The sequence below is a fragment of the Sardina pilchardus genome, chromosome 1 (genome assembly GCF_963854185.1).
Source record: "Sardina pilchardus chromosome 1, fSarPil1.1, whole genome shotgun sequence".
Taxonomy (NCBI): Eukaryota; Metazoa; Chordata; class Actinopteri; order Clupeiformes; family Clupeidae; genus Sardina; species Sardina pilchardus.
Genome location: NC_084994.1, coordinates 49057482 through 49079077, shown reverse-complemented (window position 1 = coordinate 49079077; position 21596 = coordinate 49057482). Strand labels below are relative to the sequence as shown.

At 40.9% G+C, this 21596-nt stretch overlaps 2 protein-coding genes across 3 annotated transcripts; both read left to right on the top strand.

The window, feature by feature from the left end:
• Positions 1 to 7680: 7680 nt before the first annotated feature.
• gga3a (golgi associated, gamma adaptin ear containing, ARF binding protein 3a) lies at positions 7681 to 16062 on the top strand. 2 transcript variants are annotated; one of them, XM_062547802.1, is made up of 17 exons: positions 7681 to 7720; positions 8291 to 8375; positions 8753 to 8828; positions 8936 to 9034; positions 9133 to 9256; positions 9371 to 9474; positions 9661 to 9741; positions 9932 to 10069; positions 10253 to 10334; positions 10507 to 10617; positions 10802 to 11092; positions 11590 to 11678; positions 12157 to 12389; positions 12656 to 12939; positions 13542 to 13711; positions 13888 to 13998; positions 14498 to 16062. In XM_062547802.1, the coding sequence occupies exons 1-17, from the start codon at positions 7681 to 7683 to the stop codon at positions 14606 to 14608; spliced, it is 2229 nt and encodes a 742-aa protein (XP_062403786.1). In that variant the 3' UTR covers positions 14609 to 16062. The 2 variants fall into 2 exon arrangements, with proteins under 2 accessions (XP_062403786.1, XP_062403780.1); XM_062547796.1 differs by having other exon boundaries at positions 12623 to 12939.
• A 355-nt stretch (positions 16063 to 16417) lies between these two features.
• LOC134094297 (small ubiquitin-related modifier 2) lies at positions 16418 to 21044 on the top strand. The gene is made up of 4 exons (XM_062547785.1): positions 16418 to 16527; positions 17482 to 17613; positions 19110 to 19181; positions 20444 to 21044. The coding sequence occupies exons 1-4, from the start codon at positions 16507 to 16509 to the stop codon at positions 20504 to 20506; spliced, it is 288 nt and encodes a 95-aa protein (XP_062403769.1). The 5' UTR covers positions 16418 to 16506; the 3' UTR covers positions 20507 to 21044.
• Positions 21045 to 21596: the final 552 nt, after the last annotated feature.

The following is a 21596-nucleotide window of genomic DNA, read 5'->3' as shown; positions in this document are numbered from 1 at the left end:
ATACATTGTACAGTAAAAAATAATGCTTATGAGGTTTTGGTTTTAAACGTCCAACCAAAACAATCTACCATCACAATAGCGACTAGATGTAGTGGCTCAGTTCTGCACATTGGAAAAACAATGGTTCCATGCTATGCTTGTGGGGCTACATGTCCACCAAGTTTCGTGCACCCTGGTCTAACCCTAACCCTAGATCTGACTAAACCTACAGTATATGACCGCCACTGCATAATAATAAGCTTGTTTCTTTAGCACCTTTCATACACTCAAACAGAGAAGGAGGAACCTCACTAACCACCACCAATGTAGCACCCATCTGGGTGATGCATACTGTATGTATATCAGCCATCTTGCACCACGCTCACCACACACCAGCTTGAGGTGCAGAGTGTGGGAGTGCATGAGTCAGGTCCACTGGGGGATGATTAGGGGGCAGATTACATGACACAGCTTGGGACTTTAGTCAGGGCACCCAGCACTGGGAAATCCACCACTCTTTGTGATGAGTGCCACCGCCACGGGATCTTTAATGAGCACAGTGAGTCAAGAGCTCAGTTTTTAAAGTCTCATCAGAAGGACAGCATCTACTGTAGCGTCCTCATCACTACACTGGGGCGAGATCAATTTCTTGGCTATAGGGAACAGGGGCCGTATTACAGAAACTTCCTAACTTGAAAATCCTATCTTATCTCAGTTTAGGATGGCAGTTAGGATCTTTGGTATTACAGAAGCAACTGTCCTAACTGCATTTAGGACAAAATCTTATCTTAACTTAAGATAGGAATTTGGCCATAACAGAACCATCCTAACTCAAGAATTTCTTAACTTAGGAATCCTAACTTAGGATGGCACAAGCCCTGTCCTAACTGCAAAATAACTGCCAAACTGCAACAGGCCTGTTGGGTTGCCTATGATACGATGAGGAACATGACTGTTTGGGACACCATAAATCATATTTTACTAAATAGGATAATTAAGTGAAAACAAGCTAAATAAAATGTATAAGCTAGGCTATGTCTATTCAAACATTCATAACATTTACAACAAATAAATAGGCCTATCAATTATAATAATAGAATAATACACTATTATGTATTATTATTATTCATTAATATATTTTTGTATTTCATCTTTTTATCCAGCACATCAAATTAATCAATATCACACTCTTTCTTTCTGTCTTTTATAGCCTATTGCTCCTTCCTAGCCTATTCTCTCTGATATGGTTTGTCCATCTTGAGCAACGAACTGTCAAAGATTCTTTAGAACACCGTCTTTGCAACCTGACATTCTAATCATAGATACAGGCATTCTTGTTTACGTTCTAAGCATAGAAACAGGCATGACAGGACGATTGCCGATTTAAAAATCTGATTGACAGTTAAAGTTAGGAATTCTTAAGTTAAGATAAGATAGGAGGTCTGAGATGAGATAGGACACAGCCATGAGTTTAGGAACTGCTTCTGTAATAGGAAGATAGGATTTTTCCTATCTTTGAAACTTAACTTAAGTTAGGACAAGCACTTAGGATATTTTTCTGTAATACGGCCCCAGGTCTCCATCTTAAGCACTAAGCAAGCCCACACCTGCTTAGCTTCAGTAATTCAGCAGAGACAAGGTATCCGTCAGGGGCGATTCTAGCATCAGACCTTTAGGGGTGCTAAGCCCGTAAGAGGGTGTCACTACCTCGAGTTGCACTGGGGCAGAGGACCCCCGAGGGCATCCAACATTTTGTAGATTTTAACATTTAAATGATCAATCAGGAAGCCTACACTTTGATAAGAAATTCAGTGGTTAGAATAATTGATTATTTGACAGAAATATTGGTGCTGTAGCCTAAACTATTTTGCACTTCAGAATTTTAACCATGTACGTAGGCTGTGCACATCACATTCATACATACATGCATTCATCACATACATGCAGACATTCATCAATACATACAGACATTCATCACATTCATACATGCATTCATATTTCATTCATATCATGCATTCATATTTCCTGTGCTTTTATAGGTCAAACACCCCCCAAACATCAGATATGCTAGATGTTGCACTTTTCAGGCATTTTCGACTCCTCTCCAAACATTTAGGATTGTGGTCATTGAAATATTTTTTGTCTAATAACTCCAAATGACTTTGTTCCAGAAGTTTCGAGATTTTTGTTAGTGCTGTTTGGCATATTGTCAGTGTAACCAACTCAGGAAAATGGAATGGGATGAAATGTGTGCCTGTATACAGACATATTTTGTGCATTTGAAAGTTGTATTTGCATGTGCGAAACTGTCTCAGCAATCTAAACAGACGCTGGAAAGGCAATGTCTCAGACCAGACCAGAAAGAAAGTTAATCAGTGAACTCATCAGCCAAAGTGACAACTGGGGAAACAGGAAGTGGACACAGGAAGCTTTTAGATCAAATGATAAAAATAACTCCTACTTGATGATCAGTTTTTAATGTCTCATCAGAAGGACGGGTCTCCATCCTAAGCAAGCCCACACCTGCTTAGCTTCTGTAATTCAGCAGAGACAAGGTATCCGTCAGGGGCCATAGCATCAGACCTTTAGGGGTGCTAAGCCCGTAAGAGGGTGTCACTACCTCGAGTTGCACTGGGGCAGAGGGCCCCCGAGGGCATCCAACATTTTGTAGATTTTAACATTTAAATGATCAATCAGGTAGCCTACACTTTGATAAGAAATTCAGTGGTTAGAAGAATTGATTATTTGACAGAAATATTGGTGCTGTAGCCTAAACTATTTTGCACTTCAGAATTTTAACCATGTACGTAGGCTGTGCACATCACATTCATACATACATGCATTCATCACATACATGCAGACATTCATCAATACATACAGACATTCATCACATTCATACATGCATTCATATTTCATTCATATCATGCATTCATATTTCCTGTGCTTTTATAGGTCAAACACCCCCCAAACATCAGATATGCTAGATGTTGCACTTTTCAGGCATTTTCGACTCCTCTCCAAACATTTAGGATTGTGGTCATTGAAATATTTTTTGTCTAATAACTCCAAATGACTTTGTTCCAGAAGTTTCGAGATTTTTGTAAGTGCTGTTTGGCATATTGTCAGTGTAACCAACTCAGGAAAATGGAATGGGATGAAATGTGTGCCTGTATACAGACATATTTTGTGCATTTGAAAGTTGTATTTGCACGTGCAAAACTGTCTCATACATTCACAAACTTTCTTAGTAACATAAACAACTATAGCAGCAATCTAAACAGACGCTGGAAAGGCAATGTCTCAGACCAGACCAGAAAGAAAGTTAATCAGTGAACTCATCAGCCAAAGTGACAACTGGGGAAACAGGAAGTGGACACAGGAAGCTTTTAGATGAAATGATAAAAATAACTCCTACTTGATGATCTTGTGAGATGCATTTTATTTTTGTATACAGAACAGCACATCGGACAGCAGACATTTTCAGTCACTGTGAGAAGCTAACCAGAATGTCATTTATCTATTGACAGAGTTTTTGCCAATCTTGATTTCCTGTTGCATGATCACATTATATAAAAAAATAAAAGACCAGAAGTAGGCTAGAATATTAATGTGTGTAAATGTCAAAATATTGAATAATTGCTATGGCTATCATACCTTATAAATACTTTTACAAAATTTAACAGAATATTCAATATTACCCATTGGATTGGTTAAAGTGAGTGCAGAGAACAGCAAGTTAGGGGTCATGGGATGCCACATGCGAGTGAAGACCGGCAACATCCCCTATGGATGAGGGGTAATTTAGAATTTAGAGCTAATATAGTGAAATGGAGCTTTCCAACTCCAGCGTGACGTAAAGGACAGTGAGGAGGGTTTAATACACCTGTCAATCAACCTTATGGGCTCCTCCCGAACTTTATTAAGAACAGCAGTTCTCAAACTGTGGTACACGGATTCTCTGTTGTGGTACTCTGGGAGTCTCCAAGATGTTTTATTTCATGAAGACAAAATAATCACTTCAAATTATATAAATATATATTGTTCAATTTAAACGAGTTTCTTGAAATAAAAAAAACAATACAAAACAGTATGTGCAATGTAAAATATTAAATGGGCTTACACTACTGTATTTTAATGCTGATCATAATGGTGATACTTAGAGTCAATTATTGTTCTCTGAGGTGTTACTCATTGTGAAAAGTTTGAGAACCACTGGTTTAGAAAACATCATATGACCAAGCATACTGTATACAAAACTCAACTCTCAATCGATTCCCAAACTGTTTCCAAAGTTGGGAGTATGGAATTGTCCAAAATCTCTAATGTTGAAGCATTCACAGTTCCTTTCACTGGAACTGAGGGGCCAAGCTTAGCTCGGGGATGGCCCCTTCCTGTTCCAACATTGACTGTGCACCAGTGCACAAAGCAAGGTCCATAAAGACATCGATGACAGAGTTTGGTGTGGATGAACTTGACTGGCCTGCACAGAGTCCTGTCCTGACCTCAACCCAAGAGAACACCTTTGGATGAGAAAAAAATCCCATAAACACACTCCTAAACCGTGTGGAAAGCCTTCACAGAAGAGTTGAAGCGGTATATAGCTGCAACGGGTGGACCAATGTTATAGGAAACCCTATGGATTGAGAATGGGATGTCACTTAAGTTCATATGCGCATCAAGGCAGGTGACCCAATACTTTTGGCAATATAGTGTATTTACACAATATCAAAAAAGATGCAGAGTACCTGATGATGTCAAATCTTCAGAGAAACTCTTTTTTTCAATTGTTCATGTTCAAATATGATGGACAGAAAGTTGTTTGTAGAGTAGTTCCGTTAACGTGTCTGTTTCAACAGGAGGAAGGGGTGTCAAAACATGCCAAACCGCCGAAACATTTTTAACTGTTCTTTTGTAGAGCTTTGTAGGGGAGTGCTCTGCTATTTCTAAGAATTCTCTCATTCTAATTCTGTTGACAAACAGAAATTCAGCGCTATAATTACCTTTCTCATTTTTTTGTGGAAGCCATACATTGAACTGTTTGTATATTCACTCCCTGCTGAAAAAACCAGCAAGAAACCAGCTTAGGCTGGTAGCTGGTTTTAGCTGGTTTTAGCTGGTCTTTGCCCAAAACACAGTTCTTATTGCTGGTCTTGCTGGTGTAGCTGGTTAGGCCACCAGCTAGACATGCTGGCGTGACCATCTGAGGAAGCTGGTCGTGCTGGTGTGACCAGCCTGTCGTTTGGGATACAGCTGGTTTAAGATGGTCATGCTGGTGACCAGCCTGTCCAGCTTGACAAAGATGGTCAAGCTGGTTTTCTAGAATGACCAACATAAGCTGGCGTGGCCAGTAAAAACCAGCAATGTAGACCAGCAACACCAACTAAAATGACCAACTTAAGGTGGTAAGACAATCAAAACCAGCTGAATTACCATCATAAGCTGGGTAAACCAGCTGAAGGTGTGTTTTCGCGAGAGTTTTGCTGGTCTAGCTGGTTAACCATCAAAGGGTGGTCAAACAAGCTGGTTAACAAGCTGGTCAACCAGCAAACCACCTTTAGCTGGTCAGGCTGGTTTTTTCAGCAGGGCTGTATATGTTTATGTCCACTTTTTTAGTATATACATTTTTGGCTCTCTGGCCCAGTGCCGGAGAGGAGTGGTATCGGGACTATATTCCCACCAACTTTCATGTACCCCAGGTGCGTGCATGTGTCTCTGAACAAGTAAAAAATGCCCCATGCTAACATTACTGATACATTTGTGATGGAGAATCACCAGTGTGCAATGATTGCATTGTGATTTATTATTTCTGTGTGTCTTTTGAGAATTGTTCCTTTCTGTTTTTATTATTATTATTATTATTATTATTATTTGTTAATGTACTTCTTCACTTCCTCCGTTTTTGGTCCTACCCTGACCTCTAGCTGCAGTGTAGCTGCAATGCAATGAGTAGATATTGGGCATGCTCATGCATTTTAAAAATGCCCTATAGAAACTCCCCATAGGACTTTTGATGATCCAAAATGCATACTGACAATCAAATGAACCCCTTTGTGTAGAAGCATAGTCTTGGTCTCAAATCACTATAAAGTTTTATGCTTGTATTTGGATTGTACCGCAGGGGTTCTGATATGGAATGACTACACTATATATGGAATAATTACACAAAAGTCTTTTACATTTATTTTGTTGGTTCAATGGTTGTGTATAAGATGGACTATACATCTGCACAGCTAATTTTGGATAACAACATGAAGATTCCATTTCTATGGATTCTTATGAATATTTATAGCTTGGCATATAATGGTCTAACGCTCTCATATTTAATGTCATAATGGTCTACTTTTGCACACAGCTTCACAAGACGTCTTGCTAGGGCTCAGTTGTGTTTCTATGTCACTTTATGTGACTTAGAGTGCTGAAATCAGTTACAGTAATCAATCAGTTCAGAGATGCTTGCTTCCGCCAAGAAGGGAAAAAAAGAGATGTTCTAGCCTCTGTAGTCCTGTGTCAACATCACACAGTTATCCTGATTGTCCCCACTGTAACTACTGTGTCTCAGCTTTCCAAAGATGTCAAGCATTTGATTAAAGTAGGTTGGAACAGTGTAGGCGCTGTGATGTTTTAGGCAAACCTTGAAATTTGTAATGTGAATGATAGCGGTGAACAATGGTTGGTGCTGCTGATGATTTATAGAGGAAAGGGACTGCAGCAGGTTAAGGTGTCAAAGGTGAATGGAGTGCATCTCCATGAGGGAGCGCATTGTGACTATTGGTATGAGACCACTGGATAGTCAGGCAACTGGATAGAAAACTCCATTTCTTATGTCACTTCATTATAGAAGCTATAAACAAGTCCAGTGCACACACTTTCAAAAGTGCAGAATAGTAGCAGAATTAAGGGACTCTGGAGTCTTCAGTAGCCTAAATCATTTTATTTATTTCTTTTTATTTTTTTATTTGACTTAAAAGTAGCCTAACTACAAACCCTAACAAGTCCAATGATTTGTATCATTCTAACAGAGCCATGACAGGATAATACCAAAGCCCAGGTGAACATTGAAGCAAGAAAGTCACATAGACCCACTTCTATAAAGTACAAAATGGGTGTTTGTAAAATGTAAGACTCTCACAGAGGAATACAGCACCCCTGAGTCGTCTCTCTGAGCTGGCTGGAGGTTGCTGTTGTGCTTGTTTGGATGCTGGAGCTGAATATGATTGATTACCTGATGGTCAGTGGAATCAAAGGATATGACTTGCTTTGGGGATTCAAGAAAACGTTTTGTTGGTTTTGCAGTTTGGCAGTTGTGTAATTCTTCTCATAACAGTAGGACTGCTAAGTAATTCAGGGACGTTGGTTTCAGGGTATTTTTTTATGATAAACAATAGCCTATGTACGTTGAATTTTTCAAGTAGGCTAGGCTAAAACCATTTTCATACCTTGTCTCTGCTCACCTCCTATTTCATTAAAAAAAATGTATAATAATATAATAATGATAAAGAAAATAGTCAACTGAAATTACAGAACATACAGACCTAAGAACAACATATCAAACGCAACCCACTGCTGCTGTTGATGTAACAAACAGTTTTTACCTATATTTTAGACGGCAACGCGCTTTGAACTTTCGGGTGGTGTAGATCAGACTGTTTGACAAGCGTCTAGTCACGTGCACAGCAATCACGTAGTGACTTCACAGTAAATATGGCGGATCCGGAAGGAGAGTCCCTAGAATCATGGCTAAGTAAGCTAGCAAGCAATTATTTTGTCATGAGTGTATATTTGTTTTAGGTAAAGAATTGTGCATAATTCTAGTACTAGTAGCTTGCATCGCTGGTATCGTTTACGAAGTGTCCTCTCAATAGCCCTGCCTTAAGTGACAAGCTTTAACCAGAACATGCTCGCTTTCACATGAACGTTGTAGTAATGCTGCAATGTGGGAGGTATCGTTAGGTAGCCTAGTTATTCTCCAGTGGTAGTTGGTTTTGAAACTACTTGTCTGACTGTACTTTGGCAGACAGTGGTTTTTAACTTCAATAAGTAACGTTAGCTGGCTAGTTAACGTTATAATTATGTCGGTGGACAACAAACCGAATATTGCAGCAGTTCAAAGCAATTACCCTGTAACAGTTAACACAACAGAGTTCGTATCAGTTATGGAGTAAGTTAACAACAAAAACCAGATAGTGACCCTTCTAACTCTAAACATCACACACTACCGACCAATGAAAGTTGGTGCACATGATGTCTTGTGTCCAGTGTAACGTTAAATAGTTTATAGGACGTTTATTGATCATCTATTTTTATACCTCAGACAAGGCCACCAACCCCTCCAACAGACAAGAAGACTGGGAGTATATAATGGGATTCTGTGATCAAATAAACAAAGAACTTGAAGGGTAAATCATTTTATTTTCTTGTATACACATGTCATATAACTTAATGGTTTGTGTAAACTCTTAAAACGATCAGAACAAGACCAAACAGATAAGTCTCACAGTGTTGCCAACTTGATGGATGTAAAATGGACGTGCTTTGATTATTGATTACAATCTGATTTTTGGCTGTTTAAAATGTGGATTGAAAGATTTAACATACTGTTGCAATGCTATTTAGTTCAGTTAAACGGAATGCAATGCAATTCTGTCCTGGAATGTATGCGATACTCACGTCTTTCTGACACAGGCTACTCTCTAGCATTATCCTATTTCAGGTAGGTTAATATCATCATTAGCCCTTTTAGACTGACCTTGTGGGACTTATTTTTCCCTTGAAGGCCACAGATCTCTGTGAGGTTATTAGCACACAAAATTCAATCTCCTCAGGAATGGGAGGCAATACAAGCATTGACTGTAAGTACTGGCAGAAAGAAATGCATTTTTTGTCTACAGAATTCAGCTTTGGAGACAGGAGGTTTGAGCTGTGAGAATGAATGTGTTTTTATGTTCATGTTTTTCAGGTTTTAGAAGCTTGCATGAAGAATTGTGGGAAAAGGTTCCATAATGAAGTTGGCAAATTTAGGTTTTTAAATGAGTTAATAAAAGTGGTTTCACCAAAGGTAGGCGTTTTCAAGTATTTTTTTTATTTGTAATCTGTTGTGAATGATAGTAAGCATTACATTGTTTCATTAATCATCTCATTGTTTTCATTTTGTAGTATTTAGGGGACAGAGTATCGGAACAGGTGAAGACGAAAGTTATTGAAATGCTGTACAGTTGGTCTGTTGCTCTACCAGATGAAGCAAAAATAAGTGAGGCCTACCAAATGCTTAAGCGGCAAGGTATGTGCATGGTTTGTTATTTTGCTATTTAGCTTTTCTAAAATTGCAGATTGATAGGGAACTGTTTATTTCCTATGAAATAAGAAATGATGCCGAAATTGTGTCTTTTCCCAGGTATTGTTACAGTAGACCCTGATGTTCCTGTGGACAACACATTGATCCCCTCACCTCCGTCGAGGCCGAAGAATCCAGTATTTGAAAATGAGGAGAAGAGTAAGGTCAGGCTCCGCTTTAACACTCACATACATGTGAAATAACACACCATAGATATATCCCTAGGTGGCCCAATAACGACCTTTAGATGAAAGGTCATATTCTGTGGGAGTAGAAGCATATGGGGACGGGGGTAATAGTTGTGCATTGTGGTTGCATGCCAAAAGTAACCCACCTGCTCCCTGATTTAGCGACTATCAGAGCTTCTGAAGAGTAAGAAGCCAGAAGACTTGCAAGAGGCCAACCGGCTCATCAAGAACATGGTCAAGGAGGTGAATACAGCTATCTACCATCCAGTTGTTCTCTTTTTTTGTCGTAAATGATTAATTAATCATCTCTACAGCATTTTATCAGTGTTATTACTTTAGATTTGAAGTGTTGTGATAAGTTTGAAGACCTACTGTAGTGCAACTGTATTTATTACAACAGCTAATTTGCCTCGTTGTCTTTCTCCGTCTTCAGGACGAAGTCCGAATACAAAAAGCCTCTAAACGCACCAATACGCTGGCGGAGGTTAATAACAGTGTGAAGCTTCTGTATGAGATGCTTAGTCATTTCAATCAAGACGAGTCCTCTCAGGCAGACAAGGAGCTCATCAAGGCGAGTGGCTTGCATCATCAGCACAATTCTTTCACGCCACATCTTAAGTGATCAACTGAATACTGAGAGAGAAGTCGTTCGTAGTTTTGGGTTTGAAGCAAATAGACTCTGTGTACTTTTTAAATATATTTTTCATGTGTATATTTATGTATTTGGAAATCATTTTGTTTTCTTTTATTATAGGAGCTGCATGATGAGTGTGATAAACTCAGGCGTGAAGTTTTTAAATTGGCCACAGAAACAGAAGACAACGACAACAGTTTAGGTATAGTAAGAAACCAATAATTATTGCAAGATGGTTCCATGTTTGATCATGTTTGATGAGACCGTTCAGAATGAGTGTTTGTTTTTGGCGCAGCACAGTAGTGCAGTAAGCTAGTTCATCCTTCATTTCCTCACTAAGACCTCACTTTATTTCCATGGTCTCTCCACAACAGGGGAAATCTTGCAGGCTAGTGACGATCTCTCACGTGTCATCAACTCTTATAAAGAGATTGTGGAAGGGCAGACCATTAATGGCGATACCCCTGGATCATCGATGTCAGAGCGTAAGTGTCAAGTTCAGACTGCGGGGTGGAAAGAAAATGGATGATCCTGTGCAGAACAGTGCATACAAAACCAGCACCATCACATCCGGCCTTTTCTCCATTTCCTTGGAGAAGAACCCCATTTTGCTACTCAAGAGTCTTTTGTCATCCATTGTATGAAACACTGTGCTCTCGTTTTGGACAGGAACAACTGATGGCAGCAGCTCTGAGATTCTGATTGATCTGGCGGGCTTGGACGTCCACAGCCCGGCCCCACTGGAGCAGGCCCCGGCCCCGGCCCCTCCCCCCGGCTCCTTTGAAGGCCTCCCCCCAGACCTGCTCATGCCCTCCGCTGTCCCGTGCGCGCTTCCACCGTTTTTCAGCCAGCCTTCTGGGCAGCAGTGCAGCTCTGCTGCTGGAGGACACGGCATGAGCAATCCAGCTGTTCAGCCTTCCACCTCTCTCTCCTTACTGGATGAAGAACTCCTCTCATTAGGTAGGTGCACATGGCCACTCCAAAACATCACTGCTTCTGCTCAGAGTGTAATGGCTAAATTCATTCATTGTCAGATGAAGTATTCATTCAATTATTGGGGTCTGTCTGGCTCTGATTACATCCATTTATATGCAAGATTCTATTAAGTCAGAAAATGATGTGTACCAAGGAAATATCAGACACTACAACCGTCATTGATCCATTCACCAGCTGCTGTCTCTTACAGCTGTAGTTCATGTTGCGGTAATTTATTCTAAGGATTCCATTGAAAACATTGTTAAAACTCTCTTGACACCTTGATGGCTACTAATGTAATCTTTCGAAAACTCAAACTTTGCAGACTCCAACTGAAAGAAAAGAAATGTTCTGTAACTTCACATAGTCAGAATCCAATCTATCAGGATAAAGTCCTACCAGAGCCATGGAAAATACACATTTAAGCCAGGTCCTGAAAGATCTCTGTACTTCAACTCTAAATTATAGTGTGTCTGTTACAGGCCTTAGCGATCCAGTTGGCAGTCTAAACATTCAAACTGAAGAAAAACCAAAAGACGATGACTTGAACAATCAATGGACAAATCCACAGGTACAGATATATATGTACTGCTACATTAATGCCATCATCTCTATATGTGCACTTCAGAAAGTTGTATTAATTAGTGTAAAACACCAAAATCAGACCAATCTGCTTGGTCATGTTATTTTGTTTTGGTAATACATTTGAAACCATTCCTTCAAATCTCTAATCATTAACCTCCCGGTCCCAAATCTGTTTTAATTGATCATTTGACTTGCTTTTAGATGTAGAGCTATTTCATTAATGTATATTTATTAGATCTATTGATTGTTAGTTGCCTGTGTAATAGTACGCCATGCTTGGCTCTCTGTATTTTATGTTTATCTGTCGTTTTTCGACTATGCTGAAAATGAGGGCTCAGTGGTACTCCTGAGAATGAAAATAAATGTTGAATGAATGAATGAATAAATGAATTAATGTCTTGCACAGAATGTTTTGAAAAATGGTTTGACATGTTCCCTTGTTTTTGTGCCTTTTCCAAATGCAGAATCCTGCTTCTCTGTTGGACCTCTTGGGAAGTTCCCCTCCCTCAGACCCGATGCTCCCTCTTCAGTCTTCAGATTCTACCTCAACAAATCCTCCTGCGCTTTCTTTCCCAGAAGTCTCGGCGGCGGCGGCGGCGGCTCCTTTTCCTTTCCCCAGCGCGACTCAGTCAGTGTCTGTCTCTCTCAACCAAGGCCTGCAGGATCTGGCCATGCTTGACCTGGGAAGTCCAAGCAGGTACACGTCAAGCTCTTCTCCTTAAAATGGCTGCAAGGCTCATTTCCATTACATTACATTTGGCTGATGCTTTTTAACCAAAGTGACTTACAACATAGTACATTTTGAAGCTTTTTAAAGCAATTCTAACAACAATTCTAGGTAAAAAAATGAAAAAGGTAGAGTTACTGCATTAAGAGAAATGAAGTCCCTGTGTTTTATATTGTGTTGATGAGCTTGCTGAATGTTCCTAGGTTTGATGTCTCTACGTCTGATTCTACATACAGTTTGTCTGGGCTGGGCAGCTCGGGCTCCCAGTTTGGGATGGGAGAGGCTGCCGCGCCACTGTTGGTCTCCCCCTTCTCCGCTCCCATGCCCGGTCCTGCCCTTGGCTCCGTGCCCGCCCCTGGCGCTACCTCCTTTGTTCAGAGCCAGGCGGCAGGCACGGCTCCAGGAAGCTCCCATTTCCGGCCTCTGTCACCCATCCTCCCCATGAGCCAGGAGAGCCCTGCCAGGGGCGAGGAAATCTCCCTGACTAATGTCTTTGTCCCCCTGGACTCCATCAAGCCCAGTGAGTCATGGGGACAGGGTGCCGGTGTGAAGTGCTTGAGAGCACCAGCACCACAGGGGAGGCTGTCTAGTTTGGGTTTGTGTTTTATGTAAGACATGGGGTAGGAGATCCTGGAAAACACAGCCAGACAAGCTAGATTTTGAGCATAAATATTTGAATACATCCCATCCCTGCCTGCCAGATAAGTAGTGGGTGTGGTGATGGTTTGCAGAAAAGTGAATGGAGTGGGATCCAGAGGGCATGTCAAACAACTTCTTCCTCATTAAGAGGAGAGAAAGAATCTAGTGCTGCTAGCATGTCAGAACATTGGACATGTGGGTTTATGGGCTGTTGGAATGATAGATCAATGCCATATCTGTGGATTACTGCTAGCAAGCTATAATCTGACAAATAAGGAAATGGTAACCGCCCAATGTGTCATTCTGACTGATTATGTTTAACCTTGACAGACATAGTGGCTATTTACTTCGTCATAACTACAGTGTATACCCACATTTAGAGAGTAATTGAGACAATGTGTTAACCAATTCAGAATAGGGTTTCTTTACGATCCATTAAAAGCCCTTTGGAGACTGAGTGTATGTTTGTCCACCCTTGACCAGGCAAAGCGTGCCCCGTGACGGCCTACGATAAGGACGGCGTGCGCGTTCTCCTGCACTTCGCCAGCGAGTGCCCCCCGGGCCGGCCGGACGTGCTGGTCATCGTGGTGTCCATGCTGAACACGGCGCCGCTGCCAGTCAGCTGTGTGGTCCTGCAGGCTGCTGTGCCTAAGGTACAGACGCAGCCCCTCACCTCGGCCTTTTTCATGTGTACTCCTGCTTCCCACTTTCATTTGAGTACCATCTGTGTGAATATGTACCAGTCCTTCGTAACGGATTGTAATTTAGGCTAATGCCTTGTGCTGATTTGAGATAGAAGCTTATCAGTGTTGTGTGTTTGGTCTGTTAGTCAATGAAGGTCAAACTCCAGCCGCCCTCGGGGACGGACTTGCCTCCCTTCAACCCAATCCTCCCCCCTGGAGCCATCACACAAGTCATGCTGCTGGCCAACCCGCTCAAGGTAAGAGTGGCAAGGGACCGCCCTGTGGATGGGTCAATAGTTCTGGAAGGTTTTTGCATCCTTTATGTTACTTTCTACTAGGAGTGTGTAGTAGGAGTTGATGTTATTTTTTTTTATATATATAATCACCAGACCTTTATAATTAGACAAGTAAACAATTACAGATATCGAATTCATCCTGAATCATGTAGTAGATGCAATCTGTCAGAGCTCAGGGACAAACTAATATGGAAAGGACATGTTTTAAGAATGTCATTAACTAAGCCTCCGCCTTTATAGAAGCAGTTGAAACGTGATGTGCTTGTAAGCTTTGGAAAATATTTAGACTCTGTACACAGGCAGGTGGCATATAGCAGTCCACTTCATATACTGACACATCCTTTGGTTCACTTCAATGACATGCCAAAGGGGTGCAAATTTATCTTGGGGCACCAACAGTATTGTGTTGTAAAATATAAGTATAAAATTGTTCATTCCTATGTGATTCCTTATCCTCTAGGAGAAAGTAAGGATGCGCTACAAGCTGACATTTACCTTAGGAGATCAGCCCCACACAGAGGCAGGAGAGGTGGACCAGTTCCCACCGGCAGAGAGGTGGGGGACCCTATAGCTCTCCCCTCCTCCTGGACTCAACGGCCGCACAGTGAAACACTCGCGTCTGATGAAGAGCAATGAAGTCTCCGGTCACGTTTGTCCCCCCAAGTTTTTATGAATGTCTCATGATCTTAGACCATAAAGTGCTATTAGCAACCAACATGTCATCAGAAATTGTGATCTTGGTGTGGCGTAATGTTGGGGTGTGACCTCTAGAGGTCACCTCCTTTTGTTAGGTCGTGTCAAGCCATACTCCTCTTGCCTGGCTGTGTAGAGGTGCAGGACGTGTCATCCATGCTTAAACAGATAAGCATTTATCCACAGTGCCACTCCGGGCGACGGTACTTTTGGTCAAGAGGACTAAGAGTGCAGTTAAATCACATGTCGGGCAACTTGTGGTACCTGCAGCTGTTAAGACAGGCAGCAAATACTGTCCATTGAAGTTGCTGGCTGGGGACTATTATGGCTTTGTAATGGACAAGACTGGGCCTCTACCTACCTACCATGTACACCTTTGTAGTACCTCATCTTCTGGAAGATCCATTGTCCTCAAGGATAACATTGAAGGTCATCAAACTACACATTTTTTATTTTTATTTATTTAAAAATGTTTAGTTGCTGTCAGTGTTTGAATGGCTGTTCATTACCTACTATATGTGTACCTTCATATTTATTTTGGCACTTTTGTTGACGTCATTGCAGTGTTGGGTATATTTAAATGCATTGTTTACCTTGTACTGTGATTCTGTATACATAGGGGGTAACACGGCGTAGCCTTATCATATAGGAAAGGAAGCCTGTTTTCTGTTACTGATCATACTAATGCAGCAGTGAATAATAATTGCTTAGGGGTATTTGTGGTCATTGTAATGGTTTATTATATTTCCTTTCATTGTGACACCAATAATACACATTTGTTATTAACAAGAACATAATTTGGACCAATATAATTTACATTGTAGTGTGTGTGTGTATCAAAGACATCCTCTGCATTTGCTAACACGTGAATGTGAATTTGGTCCTCATAGTTGCATCTCATTTTGGCATCATCTTCTGTTTGGGCTGTACTGGCATGTTTGTTTTTCTTTCTTACATGTTGGACGGTCATTGTGTGGAATTATGTTTTGGTTAACAAGCACACTTACCTTCGCAACCCTAGGTAGCCAAATGTGGTACTCACATTTATACTATGCTGTAGTCTGTAGGTTTGCAATTTCTTCATTGTATGCCTACAGATGTTTTTTTTTTTTTTTTTTTTACGTTCAAGACACTTCTGGCTCCTTACAGAAGCCCCAAATTGTATGGTTTTATGACTTTCCTCAATGTCATACTGTTTCTTTCAAGACATTATCAATGCATTTAATGCTAATTAAATGTGTGGTTCTTAACTAATCTAAAGATGTAAATAGGTAGATGGAGAATTACTGCATGACAGATTAAAGTATCAAAATCAGTCATGTCATTTTGTTGCCTTATTTGTGTGCGCGCGTGCGTGCTCAAACTTCGAATTTTAATGTCCCAAATGCATTTGTTTTTTGGAAAGGTGAAGTTTTGGTTAGTCGAGATAAACATGTTATCAATGCAAACAAAGAAAGAACACCTGTACGAATAAATTGTTAAAATTGTTATGCATTGAGCTATGCAAATTGTGCATTGACTTTGCAGGACCAAAAGGTGCCAAAAATGCAAAGGCAAATTACTGATCTAGACAATATTCATGGAAGAAACAGGCTAGCTATGATTGTGATTTATTCCCACCTAAGACAAATTTGCATCGTTGAATGATGATATGCAAAATAGATGTTCACCTACGCGTTGGCTAGCTGCACGCCAAGTCGTGCAACAAGGATTTGATTGGCAGATATCAGAGCAATTCAGGTCTATCCGTCGTCAGGCAGCAGGCACAGAATAACCATGGCCGACGAGAAACCCAAGGTAACGTTGTCATTAAACGGCAACTACGCCGTTTTGGGTAGGCAGCAGTGCTGTTGCTGCATAACCCTGTTTAATCCAGCCAGTGTGTAAAATGTGAATATTTATTTAGTTTTTGGGATGTTTAATGTTCCCTTTCAAGCGTTAGAAATCCTAACGCTAGCTAACTAGCAAGCTAACATTTGTACTTTCTGAACCAGCTCATGTAACTTAGCAAGCCAGGTTACTATTAACTGCTAATATAATGTTGAATTCGATGCTTACTATTTGCATCAGAGTTGCTGAGCAGCACACCATCCGAATTTATTCTGTTTCATGGAAGATATTTATGTTCATCATGGGAACTCTGGTTTATGTTCGCCCAGTTTATGAAGATTAGCTCCTGGAATGTGTCAGGCTAACATGAGGCCTGTTCTCGTCTTGTTTTGTCGGCTAATGTTACTGAATCTTACGCTCATGTGTAGAGTAGTCACTTAACTGGCTGGTCTTTTTACATGCACGGTGTTGATCAAAGTCACAGATGTCCATTTATTGATATAACTTGCATAATAAACATGATGGATTTGAAAACTCATACACGCGTTTAGAAGTACAGTTCTTTAGCTCTCAAGCTAGGTACCGTTAGCCATTGCGTGAATGGTTAATGCTATGTTTTGCTATCTTTAACATGTGATGCTCCCTGTCGGCAGATTCTCTCAGTAGTCACTGGAAACACAGTGCGACTACTCCAACTTGTATTGTTATTAACATGAAATGGTTGGTGTGATTTTGAGTTTGTTAACGATTGTGTTGGGAGTTTTGACATCAAAGAATTTCGTTTGATGAGGACCGATGAAACTGTTGCCTCTGTCAAATGAGTGCATGAATACTATCTCTAGATGGCGGCACAATATTATAAAGGTCATCATAGCCCATTCTTCTATATGTAATTAAAGATTGTTTTAACGTTTTCTGCAGGAAGCCGTGAAGACAGAAAACAATGAGCACATCAACCTCAAGGTGGCTGGCCAAGACGGATCCGTGGTGCAGTTCAAAATTAAGAGGCATACACCTCTTAGCAAACTCATGAAGGCATATTGTGAGAGACAGGTAGGATGTTCGTTGATGCTGTGATTTTACTTAGTTATGTTACTGATGTATTGGTGCGCTAGAACCTGACATCATGCATACTTGCCTACTTGAAGGATTCACAGGACCAGATGCAAATATAGCAATGTATCTGGGGGGGAAATAGTACTGTTAACGTAAATGGCACAGTAAATATTATTCTACACTAATTGTACTGTTCATCGTGTGTAACCAGACACTTCTTTCATAGACAGACACCTCTCATAATCAGACGCTTCTGGCTCAGCGGCTACTCAAGCCTTTTCCACCAAATGTTACAGGCGTTAAACCGTAGTTATTTCCTGTGAGCTTAATTGGTCAATTGATTTATGCAACTGGCACTGTAAGCTAAAAGCATGAGTTTTCTCTCCTTAACAATCTTTCCTACTTAAAAAGAATGCTGGTTAACTTGCATTACACAACTAATTGAGCCAATAAAGTGTTGATTTCTCGATGTTGATGGGACCACTGTCAAATCACCATCTCCAGCTGAAACAGCAACACCCTCTATTGATGGTGCATCCTTGGTTCTGTTCAAAACCGGTGAAAATGTGGGCTGGTTCTAGGCTGGGTGAACCCTGCCTGATCTGCCGGCGATTTGGATATCACCCTGCAGCTCAGGCTGGAAACCTGCACATCTCCTGCTTCCTCACCACATCTTCTGGGTCCAATCACAAACTAACTTATTCAAAAGATGCATCCGGATCGTTGGTCTGATTGGTTTAAGGACTATCCAAAAGCGTACAGAGTCATTTGAACTATGCCTCTTGTGCAGCAGGAATAAAGTGCAGACTCTCTTGACTAATGTTCAATCTTAAAAGATTGAACTTAGTATGGTGATAGCCAGACTAGGCTGGTTCACCAGGTAGCACCAAAGTTAGAAGAATTCTGAATGGAACCGGTTCAAGAACCCGTTCTCAGTTGGTCGGAAAAACACTCCAGACGTCCATTCGTTGTGTGCCATCAAAACAGTAGTAGTCTGTAAATGGGACTAAAAGTGGCTTAGGCTCAGACAGAGAGGTATTTAACGGTATTTACGCCAAACAGCACTTGCTTCAGAAGCATAGAATATAGAATGATCATTAAGTTAAAATACCAATAACTTTTTTTGCTGGATTGCACTCTCTACCTTGTAAAATTTCAACTGTAAACTCCCATATACATTATACATGTTGATTGATGTCCCTGCATATATTTTTTTTTATTGATGTCTGCATACATGTTTGTGCTGTTAAAACACAATGCAAATTGTCTTACTTTAAAAACACAAGTCTGTCCTGTGCCTTGCGTTACACCTTGTATGCCTGGTGAGCCATTTGGACGTGCACTTAAAACCAGGACTGCTACTGCAAATATTCTTAAGGCTATTTTGAGGTCGCAAAAGTGAAGCTCTTCTACGAGACAGCATTCAGATTGGTTTGTGGTGAGGTTATTGAAGACTAAAGCACCTGATGGATCATTATGCTTCTTGGTTTCAGGGCTTGACCATGAGGCAAATCCGGTTCCGGTTTGATGGACAGCCCATCAACGAGACGGACACACCAGCACAGGTATATGGCATAGTCTTAACTTCTTAAAGGAGAAATCGGGCGAGTTTTCACAATGATATCCGTTTCTCAAGGTACGAAAGAATCCCTGAAAACAATCGGTTTTACCTAGCCTGAGTTGCTACAGCCAGCAGTTAACCTAGCCAGGCAGCTACAGCACTACACTCTGGGGGGCCTGGCTGCGTTAACTACTGGCTGTAGCAACTCGAACAAGGTAAAAGCAGTTTTTTCCTTCCGACAGTACTTGGTGACCTCAAGAAACGGAGATCTATGTGAAAACTCGCCAGATTTCTCCTTCAACTATGCTGGTATTGTTTGAATCGATTGACTGAATTTGAATTTGAATTTGTCCACTGGTCCACTAATAGAGCTCCTAGTAGGCATTATGCATAGGACATGTACATTCCTAAAGTGAAATAAAATCACATGTACTTTGTCATGTTCAAAAATGCATCGCTAATGAATCATGTTAATTTCTTTTGTCAGTGCTTATTTCTTCTATCGAAAGGCCTGTCTTGCTAGAGACGCTTCATTGAATATGAGGAAGACACATTGCACATTGTCTGTCTGAGGCTAAATAGTGGCTTATTCATCTCTAGACTCTTGTCACTGAAGCATCGTGCTTGAGTCAGCGGCCTTTTATAAGGCTAGGTGCTTTTAAAAGAGCATTTGGGCCGCATATTTGTTCAGGCTAGCCTGGCTAACGCCTCCCACTTCTCAAATGAGACGTCGTCTGGCAACCAGACGTTCATTTTCTCGTATTTGAAAAAATGCCCAGATCCGTTCATTGGGCGCCACGGATGTCTATCAAATGTGCATAGCTCACCCAACTCGTTCGTATGCAACGTTAAGGGCTGCCGTAAATCCTTTGGCGTCGAATGTAGACGCAAGAAGGCAACGGAAACTTCTCGGATGTTCTGTGATTGGTTCGCCAACATCAGGCGAACATTTGGGCGTTAGTTTCCAGACTGGCTTAGCAGCGGGATTGAAATCACCGCGCAAGGCAGTATGGGAAAACCCAGGCTATGTTCAGGCTGGAAATGGTAGGAAAAGTATTCAGGATCAGGATTCAGAATTTAAAATGAAAATGCCTCTTGACTGTTTATATATAGTCTTTGAAAGCATCTTGTTCTCCCCTTTAAGCAACAAAACTTAAATCAGTTATCCGTTCTCTGGAATTTTGTCTTATGGCTTGAACTTCATGAAGTTACATTACATTCTGTACTGCAGTTACAAGCTTTGCATTTTGTCTTTTTCTTCTGCAGTTGGAAATGGAGGATGAAGATACAATTGATGTATTTCAGCAACAAACAGGAGGTCTTAAGTGAAGCCAAGAGTCCCACGTCACCCCTCCTCCCTCATCGTCACTCTCCAGCAGTGTGTCCTCGTCGTCTTCCCACCTGGTCCCTTCCTCTCGCCTCTCCTCCCTGTCCTCTTTTCCCGACAAAGCCAAAACAATACGGACTGACATTCTCACAGTTACACATGAATACGGTTGTACAGTGTCTTCATTTTTGTCTTTATTTTTATACATCAAAGTTATCACATTTTATCAGATTTTGACCACAAGGCAGACATTTTAACAGAACAACAAAGGCTCCTGGCCAAACATTTTATGGCTTGCATGGTAGTCTGTGGGCAGATGTAAGAACCAAGTGTTTTTGTAACAGCGGGGAATAATGATAACTAGTGAAAGGACTATTTAAGTGTTCTCACAAAAACGGGGTTTTATATCTTTTTATATATTGTAGTGGTAATGTCTTGTATGTCACTTGTATTACTCTGATTTGGTCACATTTACAGTGTCATGTGGAATGTGTTGTCAAATGAGTTCCTTGTTAGAATAAAGTAATTTTGTAAAATTGATGTTTAGATTAAATATCATTTGATTTGGAGAAAATCATAGATTTCTAGGCCATGTCGTAAATCGTTGTTGTTGTCTGTGTTGTCATACTCAAACCATGGTCTTGGTGAGCTCTAAGGTTTATTGTTGAGAAAAGAGTGGACTCTAGCAATGATCTGCTTTATCATTTGCATTAGCATTACAGAGTTGAAACGGTCAGAATTGGCTGTCAGAAAGGTGGATGTCCTTCCTGCTCACAACAAAACGCCGAGATGGAGCAATACACTTCCAGTCAATTAACAACCTCAAGATTAGGGAGCTGTATTGGACTGGCCTTGGCCTAGTGGAGGGCTTTTAAAGTAAGCCACATATTCTGAGGAAAACCTAATGCAGCATTGTAAGGCTTGCTACACTACAGCAAACTGCGACAAAAATACAAAAGCATTATTTGCAGACGTCCTGAGCTGATCACAAGCACGAAAGGGTAAGCAATTTCATTAGCGTGTCTGCATTAAATGATGAAGCTGCACCTTTTCAGACCTGTCATTTCCCCTCGGTGAACCAATCACAGTTTG

Coding starts and splice junctions, on each gene's coding strand:
- gga3a (XM_062547796.1), top strand. CDS start 7,681: ATGGCGGATCCGGAAGGAGAGTCCCTAGAATCATGGCTAA. Junction 8,829..8,935: donor AGGCAATACAAGCATTGACT/GTAAGTACTGGC, acceptor CATGTTTTTCAG/GTTTTAGAAGCTTGCATGAA. Junction 10,335..10,506: donor AGACAACGACAACAGTTTAG/GTATAGTAAGAA, acceptor TCTCCACAACAG/GGGAAATCTTGCAGGCTAGT.
- LOC134094297 (XM_062547785.1), top strand. CDS start 16,507: ATGGCCGACGAGAAACCCAAG. Junction 16,528..17,481: donor TGGCCGACGAGAAACCCAAG/GTAACGTTGTCA, acceptor CGTTTTCTGCAG/GAAGCCGTGAAGACAGAAAA. Junction 19,182..20,443: donor AGACGGACACACCAGCACAG/GTATATGGCATA, acceptor TTTCTTCTGCAG/TTGGAAATGGAGGATGAAGA.